At 43.2% G+C, this 13,866-nt stretch overlaps 1 protein-coding gene across 1 annotated transcript; it reads right to left on the bottom strand.

Moving 5' to 3' along the window:
- Window positions 1–8,029: 8,029 nt before the first annotated feature.
- GCNT3 (glucosaminyl (N-acetyl) transferase 3, mucin type) lies at window positions 8,030–10,223 on the bottom strand. Its single transcript, XM_008016404.3, has one exon. It carries the CDS (start codon window positions 9,816–9,818, stop codon window positions 8,502–8,504), a length of 1,317 nt encoding a protein of 438 aa, XP_008014595.1. The 5' UTR covers window positions 9,819–10,223; the 3' UTR covers window positions 8,030–8,501.
- Window positions 10,224–13,866: the final 3,643 nt, after the last annotated feature.

The following is a 13,866-nucleotide window of genomic DNA, read 5'->3' as shown; positions in this document are numbered from 1 at the left end:
TGAGAAGTTGCTTCTTACAGAGGAACAAAGAAAGTGGTTTCTTGGCCAGGCACGGTGGCTCACACCTGTAATCCCAGCACTTTGGGAGGCCAAGGCAGGTAGATCACTTGAGTTTAGGAGTTCGAGACCAGACTGGCCAACATGGCGAAACCCCATCTCTACTAAAAATAAAAAAAATTAGCCAGGCATGGTGGTGTGCACCTATAATTCCAGCTACTCACGAGCCTGAGGTGGAAGAATCACTTGAATGCAGGAGGCCAAGGTTACAGTGAGCCAAGATCACGCCACTGCCCTCCAGCTTGGGCGACAGATCAAGACTTTGCCTCAAAAAAAGAGAGAAAGAAAGAGTTTCTTGAGATGAAATCCACTCATGGCGAAGATGCTATGAACATTTGTTGAAATGACAACAAAGGATTTAGAATATTACATAAACTTAGTTGATAAAGTAGCACTAGGGTATGATAGAATTGACTCTAATTTTGGAACCTCTCCTGTGAGTAAAATGTTATCAAACAGCATGGCATGCTATAGAGAAATCTTTCATGAAAGGAAGAGTCAATCAATGTGGCAAACTTCATTGCTGCCTTATTCATTTTAATTGCCACAGTGATCTACCCTCAGAAACCACCACCCTTGACCAGTCAGCAGCCATCAACACTGAGACAAGATCTACATCAGCAAAAGGATTATGACTCACTGAAGGCTCAGATTATTAAGAATTTTTTAGCAATAAAGTATTTTTTTTGCACTGGTTGCCCAATAGTGTTTTTAAAATAATGTATATACATTGTGTTTTTAGACATGCCATTGCACAGATACAGTGTAAACATAACTTTGATGTACACTGGGAAATCCAAAAATTTGTCTGACTTGCTGTGTTGCAAAATTTGCTTTACTCAGGGGCCTGGAATCAAATTCACAATAACTCTGAGATATGCCTGTATACATATGTTTCCTACAAACATGTTCAAGAAGGTCCACAGGAGCACAACTTATAATGGACAAAAGTTGGAAACAACCCAAATATCCATCAATAGAATGGATCAACTATGGTATATTCATACAATGGAATATTACATAGCAGTGAGAATCACTGAACTGCTACAAACAACACAGATGAATCTTGTCAACATATTGAGTTTCCCTAATCACTGAACTGCTACATACAACATAGACGAATATTGTAAATATAATGTTGAGTTTAAGGAGCCATAAACAAGAGAGAACATAGTACTTACATAAAATTCAAAACCAGGCAGAATAATCTGGGATGTTAGAAGTGAGAACAATGGTTATTTTTGGAAAGTCACTGGAGAGGAATTTAAGAGATACTCTAGGTAGCTGGGAATGTTCTCTTTCTTGACCGGGGTTCTAGTTACACAGGTGTGCTCACTTTGTAAAAATTATTGAGTTAGATATTTGGAATTTTTGTATTTTTGCACATGGATATTATGCCTCAGATGTTAGTTGAAAAAAGAGGCTGGATACGGTGGTTCACACCTGTAATCCCAGCACTTGGGGAGGCTGAGGCAGGAGGATTGCTTGAGGCCAGGAGTTCAAGACTAGCCTGGGCAACATGGCAAAACCCCATCTCCACAAACAATTTTTAAAATTAGCAAGGCATCATAGTGCATGTCTGTAGTCCCAGCTACTTGACAGGCCGAGGTGGGAGGATCGCTTGAGCCCAAGAGATTGAGGCTGCAGTGAGCCCTGATCGTGCCACTGTACTCCAGTCTAGGCGACACACAAGAGAATCCCACAAATCCCACAACATCCACCCATCTACTACAGCTGAGTCCATCCACGCTGCCTTCACTCCTGTTACTGTGGGTGAACTGTTCACACTTCCATCAAAGACAAGCCTTTCTTCTTGTGCCCTTAAATAATCATCCCTCTTTTCTTTCCAATGATGTCATTCTGGCAAGCCTCCCAACTCGTTCCTACATCTCTTCCTCTTGACTAGATCTTTCCCATCAATATACAAATGGGTTATCACTTCATACATTTTCAAGATAACCTTCTCTTAACCAGTTACTTTACTTTTTCCTTGCTTCTCTTGGCTTAAAGTAAAACCCCTCAAAAGATTTATGTATACTTGCTGAATCCACTTTTGTTTTTTTTTGTTTTTTTTTTTTTTTGAGATGGAGTCTCGCCCTGTCGCCCAGGCTGGAGTGCAGTGGTGCGATCTCTGCTCACTGCAAGCTCCGCCTCCCGGGTTTACGCCATTCTCCTGCCTCAGCCTCCCGGGTAGCTGGGACTACAGGCGCCCGCCACCTCGCCCGGCTAGTTTTTTGTATTTTTTAGTGGAGACGAAGTTTCACCGTGTTAGCCTCCACTTTTGTTCCAGCAGTCTCCCTAAACCACCTCCAATCAAGTGCTCACCTCCACACTCCACAAAAACTGACCTTATCAAGGTCACCTCCACGCTGTTAAATCCAATAGTGACTTCTTCATCCTCATCATATGCGAGTCTCAGCAGCTTTTGGTGTAATCATCAGCTCTCTCTTTCCTGAAACACGTTTTCCTGATGACTTCCAGAACCTCACACTCACCCCACTTTCCTTCTGCCACACTAGTTGCTTCTTTCCTACTCTCTTTTGCTGGTTTCTCCTTGTCTCCCTGCCCTCTGCATTTTGGAACCTGGAACTCATTTGGTAGCCTCTATTCCATTTTCTCTCTTTTAAGGCTCTTATTCATTTCATGACTTTACACAATCTATAAGCTGTTAAACACCAGGTAAGTATCTCGATTCAGATCTCTCTCCCGAATTCAGACTTCTATAAACATTCATCCCTTCAACATCTCTGCTTGGATATCTAATAGCCATCTGCAGTTGTATGTGTTCACAAAGTCCTGAAAAGTAAAGTTCTGAAGGAAGGCCAGGCATGGTGACTCATGCCTGTAATCCCTGAAAAACCAGTCTTTCACAGGCTTCCCATCTTAGTTAGTGGCAACACCATCCTTCTAACAAGATAAAACCCTTTCAGTTATGGACTCCTTTATTTCTCTCAAACTCAATCTGTCAGCAACTCCTCACACTGAACCTTCAAAATACTTTCAGGCTGGATGTGATGGCTCACGTCTGTAATCCCACCACTTTAGTAGGCTGAGATGCGGGGATTGCTTGAGTCCAGTAGTTCAAGGCAACATGGTGAAACCCCATCTTTACAAAACATACCAAAGTTAGCCGGGCATGGTGGCACACACCTGTAGTCCCAGCCACTTGGGGGGCTTAGGTAGGAGGATCACTTGAGCCCAGGAGGTCGAGGCTGCGGTGAGCTGAGATCATGCCACTGCACTCCAACCTGTATTAAAAAAAAAAATTCCAGAATCTGGCCACTTTCACCACTTCTACTACTACTGCTTTGGTCCAAGCCACTATTGCATAGTGCCTGGATTATTGCTATAATTTCCTAACTGGCCTCCCTGCTCTACCCTCGCCCCCAAGCCAGTCTGTTCTCAATGCAGCAGGCTAGAGTCATCCCATTAAAATGTGAGATCTCTGCTCAGAACCCCCCACAATGGCCTATTTCACTCAAAGGAGAAAAACTCCAACAACAGCTTACAAAAGCCTCTACTGGCATCTTCTGTATGCCCCTCTTAACTCCTGTTCTTCTCCTCCTTTAATCCACTTATAACAGCTTCCTTGCTGTTCCTGAAACATGGCAGGTGGATTCCTGCTTCAGGGCCTTGCAAGTCTTTCCTCTTGGCTTAGAATGTGCTCTTCCCCCTTAATCCTCATGGAGCATTCCTTCATCTCCTCAGATGTTTTTATTTTTCCTTGAGATGGGGTCTTGCTCTGTCACCTAGGCTGAAGTATAGTGAGTGATATAATCATTGCTCACTCCATCCTCGACTCCTGGGCCCAAGTAATCCGCCTGCCTCAGTCTACCAAGTAGCTGGAACTACAGGTGTGCACCACCACACCATGCTAATATTTCTATGTTTTGTACAGACAGGGTTTTGTCATGTTGCCTAGGCTGGTCTCGAACACCTGGGCTCAAGCAATCCTTCCTCCCTGGCTTCCCGAAGTGCTGGGATTACAGGCGTGAGCCACCATGCCTGACCTTTCTTCAGATGTTTGCTTGAACATCACCTTTTCATTATATATCTATATTATATATATAATATACTATATCTTTTATATATTGTAATATATAATATATACACATTATATAACAAATATACAATATATGATATATAACATATTATATACGATATATATGACATATATTGTATATATCATATCATTATACAATATATAATTATATATACTATATATTATATATCGTATATATAATATATAGTATATAGTATATATAATATATATACTATATATTACATATATATACACACACCCTTTTCCTGTCCATCCGTGTGTGTGTGTGTTGTTTTTGTTTGAGACAAGGTCTCACCCTGTCGCTCAAGCTGGAATGCAGTGGCGCAATGATCACAGTTCACTACAGCCTCTAACTCCACAGCTCAAGCTTTCCTCCTGCCTCAGCCTTCCAAAGTGCTGGGATTACAGATGTGAGCTTCCACACCCAGCCCAGACCACCCTATTTAAAATTTTAAGTATCTTCCCTTTCTACTCCATCCTCCCAAGTTCTCCATCACTTCCTTTGACCTCTATCATTTGCTTCCTTGTAATAATAATACAGTTTCCCACTAGTATGCACACAAGTGTTGGAATTTTTGTCTGTGTTTTGACTGATGTATCCCCAATGCCAAGAACAATTCCTGGTAAACAGTAAGAGCTCAATAGTTCTGGAATGAAGAAGTTATCTCATTGGTTGCCAGTACATTCAAGCTCCGTAAAGGCAGGAACCATATCTTATTCATCTTTGTAATAAAAGACTAAATGGACCAGGTGCAGTGGCTCACACCTGTAATTCCAGCACTTTGGGAAGCCAAGGAAGGTGGATTGCCTGAGGTCAGGAGTTCAAGACCAGCCTGGCCAACATGGTGAAACCCTGTCTCTACTAAAAATACAAAAATTAGCCAGGCATGGTGGTGGGCACCTGTAATCCCAGCTACTTGGGAGGCTGAGACAGGAGAATCACTTGAACCCCAGAGTTGGAGGCTGCAGTGAGCCAAGACCATGCCATTGTACTCCAGCCTGGGCAAGAAAAGCAAAACTCCATCTCAAAGAAAAAAAAAACTAAATGAAAGCAGTAAGATCAGATTCCTGGGGAGAGGTGCAGTGGCACCTGCCTGTAATCCCAGCTACTCAGGAGGCTGAGGAAAGAGGATTGCTTGAGGCCAGGAGTTCGAAACCAGGCTAGGCAACACAGTGAAATCTCATCTTTAAAAAGTAAGAAGAATTTTTAAAAAGAAAAGAAAAAAAAGAAAAACCGATCTTTGGGTAAAGTAAGGTGCTTAAAAAGCAGACTAGCAGGCAAGGTATTTAATTTTTCTTTTTTTTTTTTTTCTTTTTTTTTTTTAACTCCTCTTAGTATCATTCCCAATATTCCTTTTTTTTTTTTTTTTTTTAAGAGTCAGAATCTTGCTGTCATGCCCAGTTTGGAGTGCAGTAGCACAATCGTGGCTCACTGCATCCTCAAACTTCTGCACTCAAATAATCCTCCCACCTTAGCCTCCTAAACTGCTGGGATTACAGGTGTGTGAACCACCACACCTAGCCCCAATGCTCTTTCTAGTTTTAATTAAAGTATTTGACCTCCCCAACTGAATTATGTCATACATTCCCAAACAAGGTTATCAACGGCCTTCTCCTTCTTTCTTGAGAAATTTTCAAACTGGGCATGGTGGCATATGCCTGTAGTCCCAGCTACTCAGCAGGCTGAGGTGGGAGGATCGCGTGAACCCAGGTCAACCTCCTGGGCTCAAGCGATCCTCCCGCCTCAGCCTCCCAAAGTGCTGGGATTACAGGTGTGAGCCCCTGTGCCTGGCCTTCTTTCAGACCTTTACTTGAACATCACCATTTTGTTGAGGGATTCCCTGTCAACCCTTTTGTGTGTTGTTTTTGTGTTTTAAGACAGGGTCTCACTCTTTCTGATTGTTGTCATTCAATTCATCAAGTTTTCTCTCATGATCAACTTTCTCTGTGCAAACCCTGTAACTCTGAGAGTTAACACTGTGTCTGACACAGTGAGTTTTTAATTTATAAGTTAGTTACTTTTGGCCAGGTGTGGTGGCTCATGCCTGTAATCCCAGCACTTTGGGAGGCTGAGGCAGGTGGATCACTTGAGGTCAGGAGTTCAAGACCAGCCTGACCAACATGCTGAAACCCTGTTTCTAATAAAAAAAAGTATTTAAAACTTAGCCGGGCATGGTGGCACATGCCTGTAATCCCAGCTACTCGGGAGGCTGAGACAGGTTAATCGCTTGGACCCAGGAGGCAGAGGTTGCAATGAGCTGAAATCGCGCCATTAGTTGCATTACAGCCTGGGTGGGGGGAAAAAAAATCAGAAAGGAAGAAACATATTAATGATATCATGACATATTAATGGGAACATCCTTCAGATTACACAAATTAACTTGCATATAAATCACTTTTCCAAGGTATATTATATGCAGGAGATGAGCTGTACTATATTCAAAGGGCACTGCCTATGTTTTTATAGCATCCCTTGCCCATCACAGAAGAGTATAACTTAGCCAACAAGTATCTCTGGAGCTTCAGAAAGGAAACTGTTTCGCTAGGTAACACGTGGAAGGTAGCGTGCTGTATGTGTGTATACATATACACACATATACTTATGTATACGTATTTACACATACCTTATTGTCTCCCCACAAGGAAATGTGTAATCTGCAGAATCACAAATAGTGATCCTCCCATTCACATTATGAAATAAGAGTTTTGATTCAAGAGGGGGCCAGGCGTGGTGGCTCACACCTGTAATCCCAGCATTTTGGGAGGCTAGGGCAGGTGGATCACTTGAGGCCAGGAGTTTGAGACCAATCTGGCCAACATGGCGAAACCCCATCTTTACTAAAAATACACAAAAATTAGCTGGGTATGGTGGCTCACATCTGTAATCCCAGCTACTTGCAAGGCTGGGGTGGGAGAATCACTTGAACCAGGGAGGCGGAAGCTTCAGTGAGCTGAGATCATGCCACTGCACTCCAGCCTGGGCAACAGAGTGAGAATCTGTCTCAAAAAAAAAAAAAACAAAAAACCCAGTTTTGACTCAATAGGCCTAAACATGGAATAACAAGACACCCTAGCTTAGCCAAATAGTCCTAGTTTATTTTTATTTCTCAATTTCTCAATATAATTATTAATAGTGCAGACTCTCCCCCTACAAAAACACGTTCCACTTTGAATAATAAATTACACATTACCTTACCTGAATGGCTATTGTCTCCTTTATGGAACATTAGTTAAGCTTTGGCTGTGAAGCGGACAAAATTAGAATTAGTGCTGCAATTTTCCTATAAGAATACAGGTGGTCAAACTGGTTAAATCGCCCTGCCTTTCCTTTACAGAAAAGTCACGAACATGGCAATATAAACAAAATGAGGATGGCTCTCAACAATGAAAGAACCAGCCCTGTTCCCCTGTCTTCATTAGAATTTGCTATTCATCGGCCAGGAGCAGTAGCTCCCACCTGTAATCCCAGCACTTTGGGAGGCCGAGGTGGGCGAATCACAGGGTCAGGAGTTCGAGACCAGCCTGGCCAATATGGTGAAACCTGGTCTCTACTAAAAATACAAAAATTAGCCAGACATGGTGCTGCATGCCTATAGTCCCAGCTACTCGGGAGACCGAGGTGGGAGAATCGCTTGAACCTGGGAGGCGGAGGTTGCAGTGAGTTGAGATTGTGCCACTGCACTCCAGCCTGGGTGACAGAGCAAGACTCTGTCTCAAAAAAAAAAAAAAAAATTGCTATTCATGCAGCTTGTCAGGACCATTTCAGAATAATGAGAACTCTCTTGCCAGCCCCTAGGGATTTTAAATGTCACCAACAGTTACGAGAAAAAGTCTCACACACTTTATCTGCTTATATTATTTCTGACATACTAGGCAAAAAAAAAAAAAAAAAAAATACTAGGCAAAAAATTACTTTGAATCAGGAGCTATTTATTTTTAAGTTAACAGTACAGAAGGGAAGGCTCTCTTTCCATCAAAGTTCTCCTCCACGCTACCAAACCTAGAATTATTAGGAACAGCAGCTCCACAGAATGGAAAAGCTACCAGCAGGCATTCAACTGAAATCAAGTCCCATACCACACGTCCCTCCTTCACTCTTGCAATCACAGCAGTTCTCATTCTCACTCGGTGAGAAAGTCAATGAAGGAACTGCTAGTGTTAGGGGTGACAGAAAAAGCAGCATTCACCCAGGCAGCAATTTAAGGCAACCAGCAATTTAAGGCAACAGATCTCCTTACCCACACTCTAATAGCAGACCCCTTATCCTAAGGGATGCCACGAATTGCAAAGCCCTGGTCTCCCACCCGCACTGTCCCAGCAAGTTCTGAGCGTGTTTGTACATGCTCTTGCCCCACAGGTAGCAATGCTCCCATAGTGTGTCTCAAAGTTCAGTCCCATAGATGGCCTTATAACGTAGGTACTCTTCTAAGCACTGAAGAGCATTATCATCTACCTTTGGGTCAAACTTGTTGGCCAACAGGTGATGGTTTTGAAGCATCCAGTGCAAGTCCCCAGCCCCATAAACACAGATAGCCCGCTGGTGGATTCCAGAGCAAGGAGCATAAGGAGCACCCTTATCGATGTCGCCCTCATGATCCTGCCACTTGACCAGCCTGGCAATAGAAGTCATGTCTGAGATGTCGTACTTGGGGTGGTTGGGAACAGAGCCAGGCATCCACCGTGCACGCTGAAGGGTGGCCCAGAGGTGTTCATCAGGGCTATAGGTGTCTTTTACCCATTCAATCAGTTGTTGGGATTTAGGGTTCTTCAAAACATGTTGGACAAAATCTCGGGAAGCCACAATATACGCATTCCCTGTAAACATAGTTAAATTATAAGGGGGAGGATCCTTCTTCTTGTTGGTTACGTGTATTGTGTTCCCCACTACCTCAAAGTGATATTTCCAGCGGGTTTGTTTGTGCTTGGGAGGTACCTCTGTCTCCATGCTATTCCTCCCATTCAACATCTTGAGAGCCTGGACCATCTCGGCATTGCTCTTTAGAGGAAAGTCCGTCCCGCATGTATTCAGGAAGTATTTCCATGGCACTGAGCTCTGGAGCAAGTCTTCCATGCAGTTGAGGTCAGCTTGCACCCTGGACCAGGAGGCGTAAATCACCCGAACCAGTTTACTGGCTATGAAGACATTTGGGAAACATGAAATAATTGCTTTGACTGCCTCTTTGAAAGTTTCTGGGGACTTCTCATCCACGTGGATGCAGTATATGTTCTGAGGGGCATACACAGCTCGCAGTAGCCTTTCAAAGTTTTCAATCTTCTCATGAATCACCATAGAGTACGCAATAGGGAACTCCACCTCTTCTTTGCTCAGTGGGAACTGTATGAACTTCCTTTCCGCCTTGAAGCGTTCACAGTCTCTGGTGAGGGAGAGATAGTGGGTGTCTGTAAAAGGCTCCCGCTTCTTCTTCACCTCCAGGTTATTCAGAATAGCCTGAAACACGGCTTCTGGGTCCCCTCGGGTGATCCCTGAACAGTTGATAGACCTCTTTGCTGGCAGTTTCAGGGAATTATACAAGATATTCCTACAGTACTGGCTTTGAAATTCCCTGGACTCCAGACCCAAGTGGTCAGAGTCACACTTCAACGTTAAAGAAAGTTTCAGAGCCACAATGGCCAGCAGCATACAGCAGCCCAGGACCCACAAGTAATGCTGCCAGCAGAGTCTCTTCCATTGAACCATTGTCTCGGAAGGGTAGACAGGTGGAGATTGACCACAGGGAAGGAAGAGGAGGACACAATCCTTGGACAGAACAAAATGCCTCCAGTTACAAACTCATCATTCCCAGAAACATCAAGTTCAATTCCAAACTGATGGCAAAAAATAGTTCTTACCTGGACAAGTATCCTTAGTAAAGACCTGCCTAGAAACCCCTTACATCTGGTTCGTTGATGGAGATCTGTAACCTGACCCTACAAACTAGCTGACCACACTAAGGTCTGGATCTGGCTCCACCTCCACCCCAGGAGAAAAGAAAGAACCGAGCCCCTGCTGCCATGGAGTGTCATTAGTAAGAGCAAGTCCCCACCCACCCTTCATTCCTCATTCTTCTTCTCATGCCTTACCACCCTAGAATGTAGCTCTTCTCTGGGTCTGGAATTTCTGATAGATCTGGAGAGAAAAATTCATAAAATTCAGACTCTTGGCATCAGTTCTAGAAACCTAAAGGTCCTTTTAAAACCTTTCTTGCTTCTATTTTGGCAATTTATATAGCATTAGAATGCTTTTCACCATATATACTGGTCAGATGTGACATCTAGCCACACTTTTTAAAAAATGTCCTTAAAGAAGTAAAAATAACTGGATATTATCCAAAAATTGCATTGAAATCATTCAGAGTATCCATCCAAATTTAAAATATACTTGCACACAAGCTGTGTATATGCAATATTTAATGAGGACCTTTAGTGGGTGAGAAATATTTTTCTTGAGAAATATTTATTTCCACTGTCCCATTTAAAACCTTCACAACCAATCTGAAACGTATTACTAAGCCTCTTTTAGAGATAGGAAAACAGAAGCTAAATAACTTGCCACATGCACACATGTTTTAAGAAGCAAATCCAGGACTCCTCTCCACTCTCTCTTCTCCCCCAGTGTTTCTGTCTACAAGCCTAATGCTTGTTGCAGCAAACCACACCTACCTTTGAAATACAATACAGGAAGTATTACAGCTCTTTCATATTTTGTTTGGACACCCAAACAAATTTCACTGTCCGATGAAGACCAGGAAGCCTCTTTTAAAAAAAAAAAAAAAAAAAGAGAATAAAGAAAAGACATTGTACAATGAAATCCCAAGATGAATATGGGGAAAAAAAAAAAAAAAGAAAAAAGAAATACAACAAAAGGTACTGAATACCAGTAAAGAAAACCAGATATTATAGAAAATAATCCCTAAAAGGAGAGGAACAAAATGTGCCACATCCTTCAAGCAATGATTATTTTCCCTTGTTGTAGCTCTTTCTAAACACAAGATTGTATTCTCTTTAGTAATAGCTTTTATGGGAATCTAAGAGGAAGGAAAATGAAAAATGAAGAAAAATCTCACCTTAACAGCTTCTCTCCTGCTTAGGGATGATCTCTCCACAAAGTGTGATTCTGTTTCCAAGTGAAGACTGGCCGTATGCCATGGCAGCAAATGTGAACCACCACGTCGCCTGATCTTCTAACCCTCCAAAAGGTATTTTCTGACATTCATAAGATGTCCAAGGAACCGTTTCAGGCTCCTCTTTAATATCTATAGAGAGCAGCAGGTGGCTCCATCACTCACCTTTCGACTTCCTGCTCTCAGATAAGACAGCAAGCTCAGATAAATCATGCAGAAACATTCTCAAGTCCAAGTCATTCAGGGAGGTGAGTGAGGCAGCAAAGAATGCTGGCAATATCGGAGAAGGCAAGCCATCTTTCAGTCAGACCAGCCCAGTTTGTACCTGTATCACGAACTATTCATAAAAGCCTGTCAGTGCTCACGCAAGAACTTAAAAGCCTTTTTTCCCTCAACAAGGAACCATAGAAATACAGAGATATGGCCCTGCCTTCTTTTGTTTGGGAGTCCAAATGTCACTCATGTTCCCTGAACATTACAGGAGGTGGGAATAAAAATACTCTTCAAGGATTTTTCTTTTGTTATTTTACTTTTCTTAAAAAAAAAAGAAAATCAATGAAAACCATAGTTCATTCTTCAAATGCAACTGCTCCCTCCTGGCCCCCCGCCAGAAAACATCCATTTGCCTGTCTTTGCACGACTATTAATAATCTGTAGGTTGTAGAAATACCCACAGGGTTCCAGTTTGTAGAGCTTGCTCACTAACGTCTGTGAGTCTAGAGCTGTTGGCAGTCTAAGGAATGGATTACACTATGGGCTGCTGGACTTCAGTGAGAGCCCCATGGGGTAGTTTTGGCCATGTTATAGACTACAAAGTGCCTTCTTCAAAGCTGCTGACATTGCTAGCCTCTCCCCACCCAGTCCCCAACTGCTCCTCCTAAAAAGCAACATTCCTAGCCAAATATCTGAACAGAACAAGTTTTTTGCTGTTTTTGCAAAGCGTCTGGCTCTGTCACCCAGGCTGGAGTGCAGCGGCGCGATCTCAGCTCAACGCAGCCTTGACCTCCTGGGCTCGAGCCATCCCCCTGCCCCAGCATCCCGAGTAGCTGGGACCACAGCACACACCACCACACAGAGATAATTTTTTAAAAATTATTTTTAGTAGAGATGAGGTCTTGCTATGTTGCCCAGGCTGGTCTCAAATTCCTGGGCTCAAGCGATCCTCGCACCTTGGCCTCCCAAAGTGCTGGGATTACAGGAGTGAGCCACCACGCCCAGCCTGAACAGAGCAAATTTAATATAAAGAACTTAACTAGGTATAAAGTTAAGGTATACAGTGTTGGGGAAGGTGGGCTCTATTAAGATACTAGCAATTGTTGGAGGTAGCTACCACTCCTAGATTGAGGAAATTAAGGGAGGAATTGGAAATTATTAAATTGAAATTTTGGGTGGAGGGACACCAAAGTAGCTAAAACTCAAAGCTCTGAAGAGTGGGGACCACTCAACTAATGTTGAGGTCTCTGAAGTCAGAGGAGGGCCCTCTGGGCTGAGATCCAGACCTCTCAGGAGGCAAATGATATCTCTACTGATAGCTACTGTAAACTGAATGTAGTGCAGCTACACAAAGGAACAGCCACTGAGAGGTAAATAGGCGTTGACATGATGACGGTCATAGAAGCAGGAAGTAGATAGGAAGCAAACAGGAAGTCCCTCCTCCAGCCAGCTGTCTCCCTCCAGTGCCCTTTATCGGCAGAGTTTAAGCAGAAACGTGGTTTGCAAGAGGCATGAATAATCTCCAGCATTACAAAGTAGAGTTGAGAAGGGTGGGTTTCTTCTGAAGATAATAAGGCAATAATGGAGGGCACAGGAAGATCGGGGGTGAGGCAACCTGCAGAGATCAGGCAAGCATTCAGAAAGATGGCCAGCAGCTTCCACACCTTAATTCCATGCTAGCCCTGAAGAACATACAGGACACTTGGCAAGAGGGAGGAAGGGCGCAGTCCCTAACTGCCTGGGATCCCAGGCACATTTCAGGGTAAAAACTTAAACCTGGGGTATGTGGCTTTTCAAAGGGTTCCCTTTACCCCTGCTAAGGACAAAAAGTATAGCCAGATGATGCTGAAAGCAAATTTACCCAAGAGCCCAGGAGTCATGAAGCTATTTAGACATCCCAAGAACTGAAAGGATGACCTTCACCTCCCCTCAGTAACCAAAATATAAAAGTAACATAGTATAAGTAAGTCCAACCCAGTCCTGAGTTTTCCCACAGTGACTACTACTATGATGCTGTCTTTGAAATAGCAAACTCTTCCCACTCAGACTCCTCAATCTTTTTCTCCTAACCGTGAGTTCAGGCTTCCTACGGGCCAATAGCTTTAACTTCATCCCTTGAGCTTTGAATGATAAATCCTTGTATGTCTGTGGAAAGGTCTAAGAGTTCCAGTCACGGGAAAGAGAGAAATTAAGCTAGGGTCATCAAGGTGGTGCTGACAGAAGCCAGTGGGATTTGATGTTGACCTTGATGGAGGCTCAAGGAACCCTACGGTCCCAACACCAGCATCAGAGAAGGGCCCAAGAGGTAGGATTCATCTTAAGCTGAATTTACAAATTAGCTAATGCATGCTTTTACTTATTTTGTGATGGTGGCATTTACCTTTGCCAGTCATCAGCTTGGTCTTCTCATTC

The sequence above is a fragment of the Chlorocebus sabaeus genome, chromosome 26, assembly GCF_047675955.1.
Source record: "Chlorocebus sabaeus isolate Y175 chromosome 26, mChlSab1.0.hap1, whole genome shotgun sequence".
NCBI lineage: Eukaryota > Metazoa > Chordata > Mammalia > Primates > Cercopithecidae > Chlorocebus > Chlorocebus sabaeus.
This window is presented reverse-complemented; position numbering and strand designations above follow the sequence as displayed.

Bases quoted from the DNA above. Each gene is read 5' to 3' on its own strand.
- GCNT3 (XM_008016404.3), bottom strand. From the start codon at position 9,818: ATGGTTCAATGGAAGAGACTCTGCTGGCAGCATTACTTGTGGGTCCTG.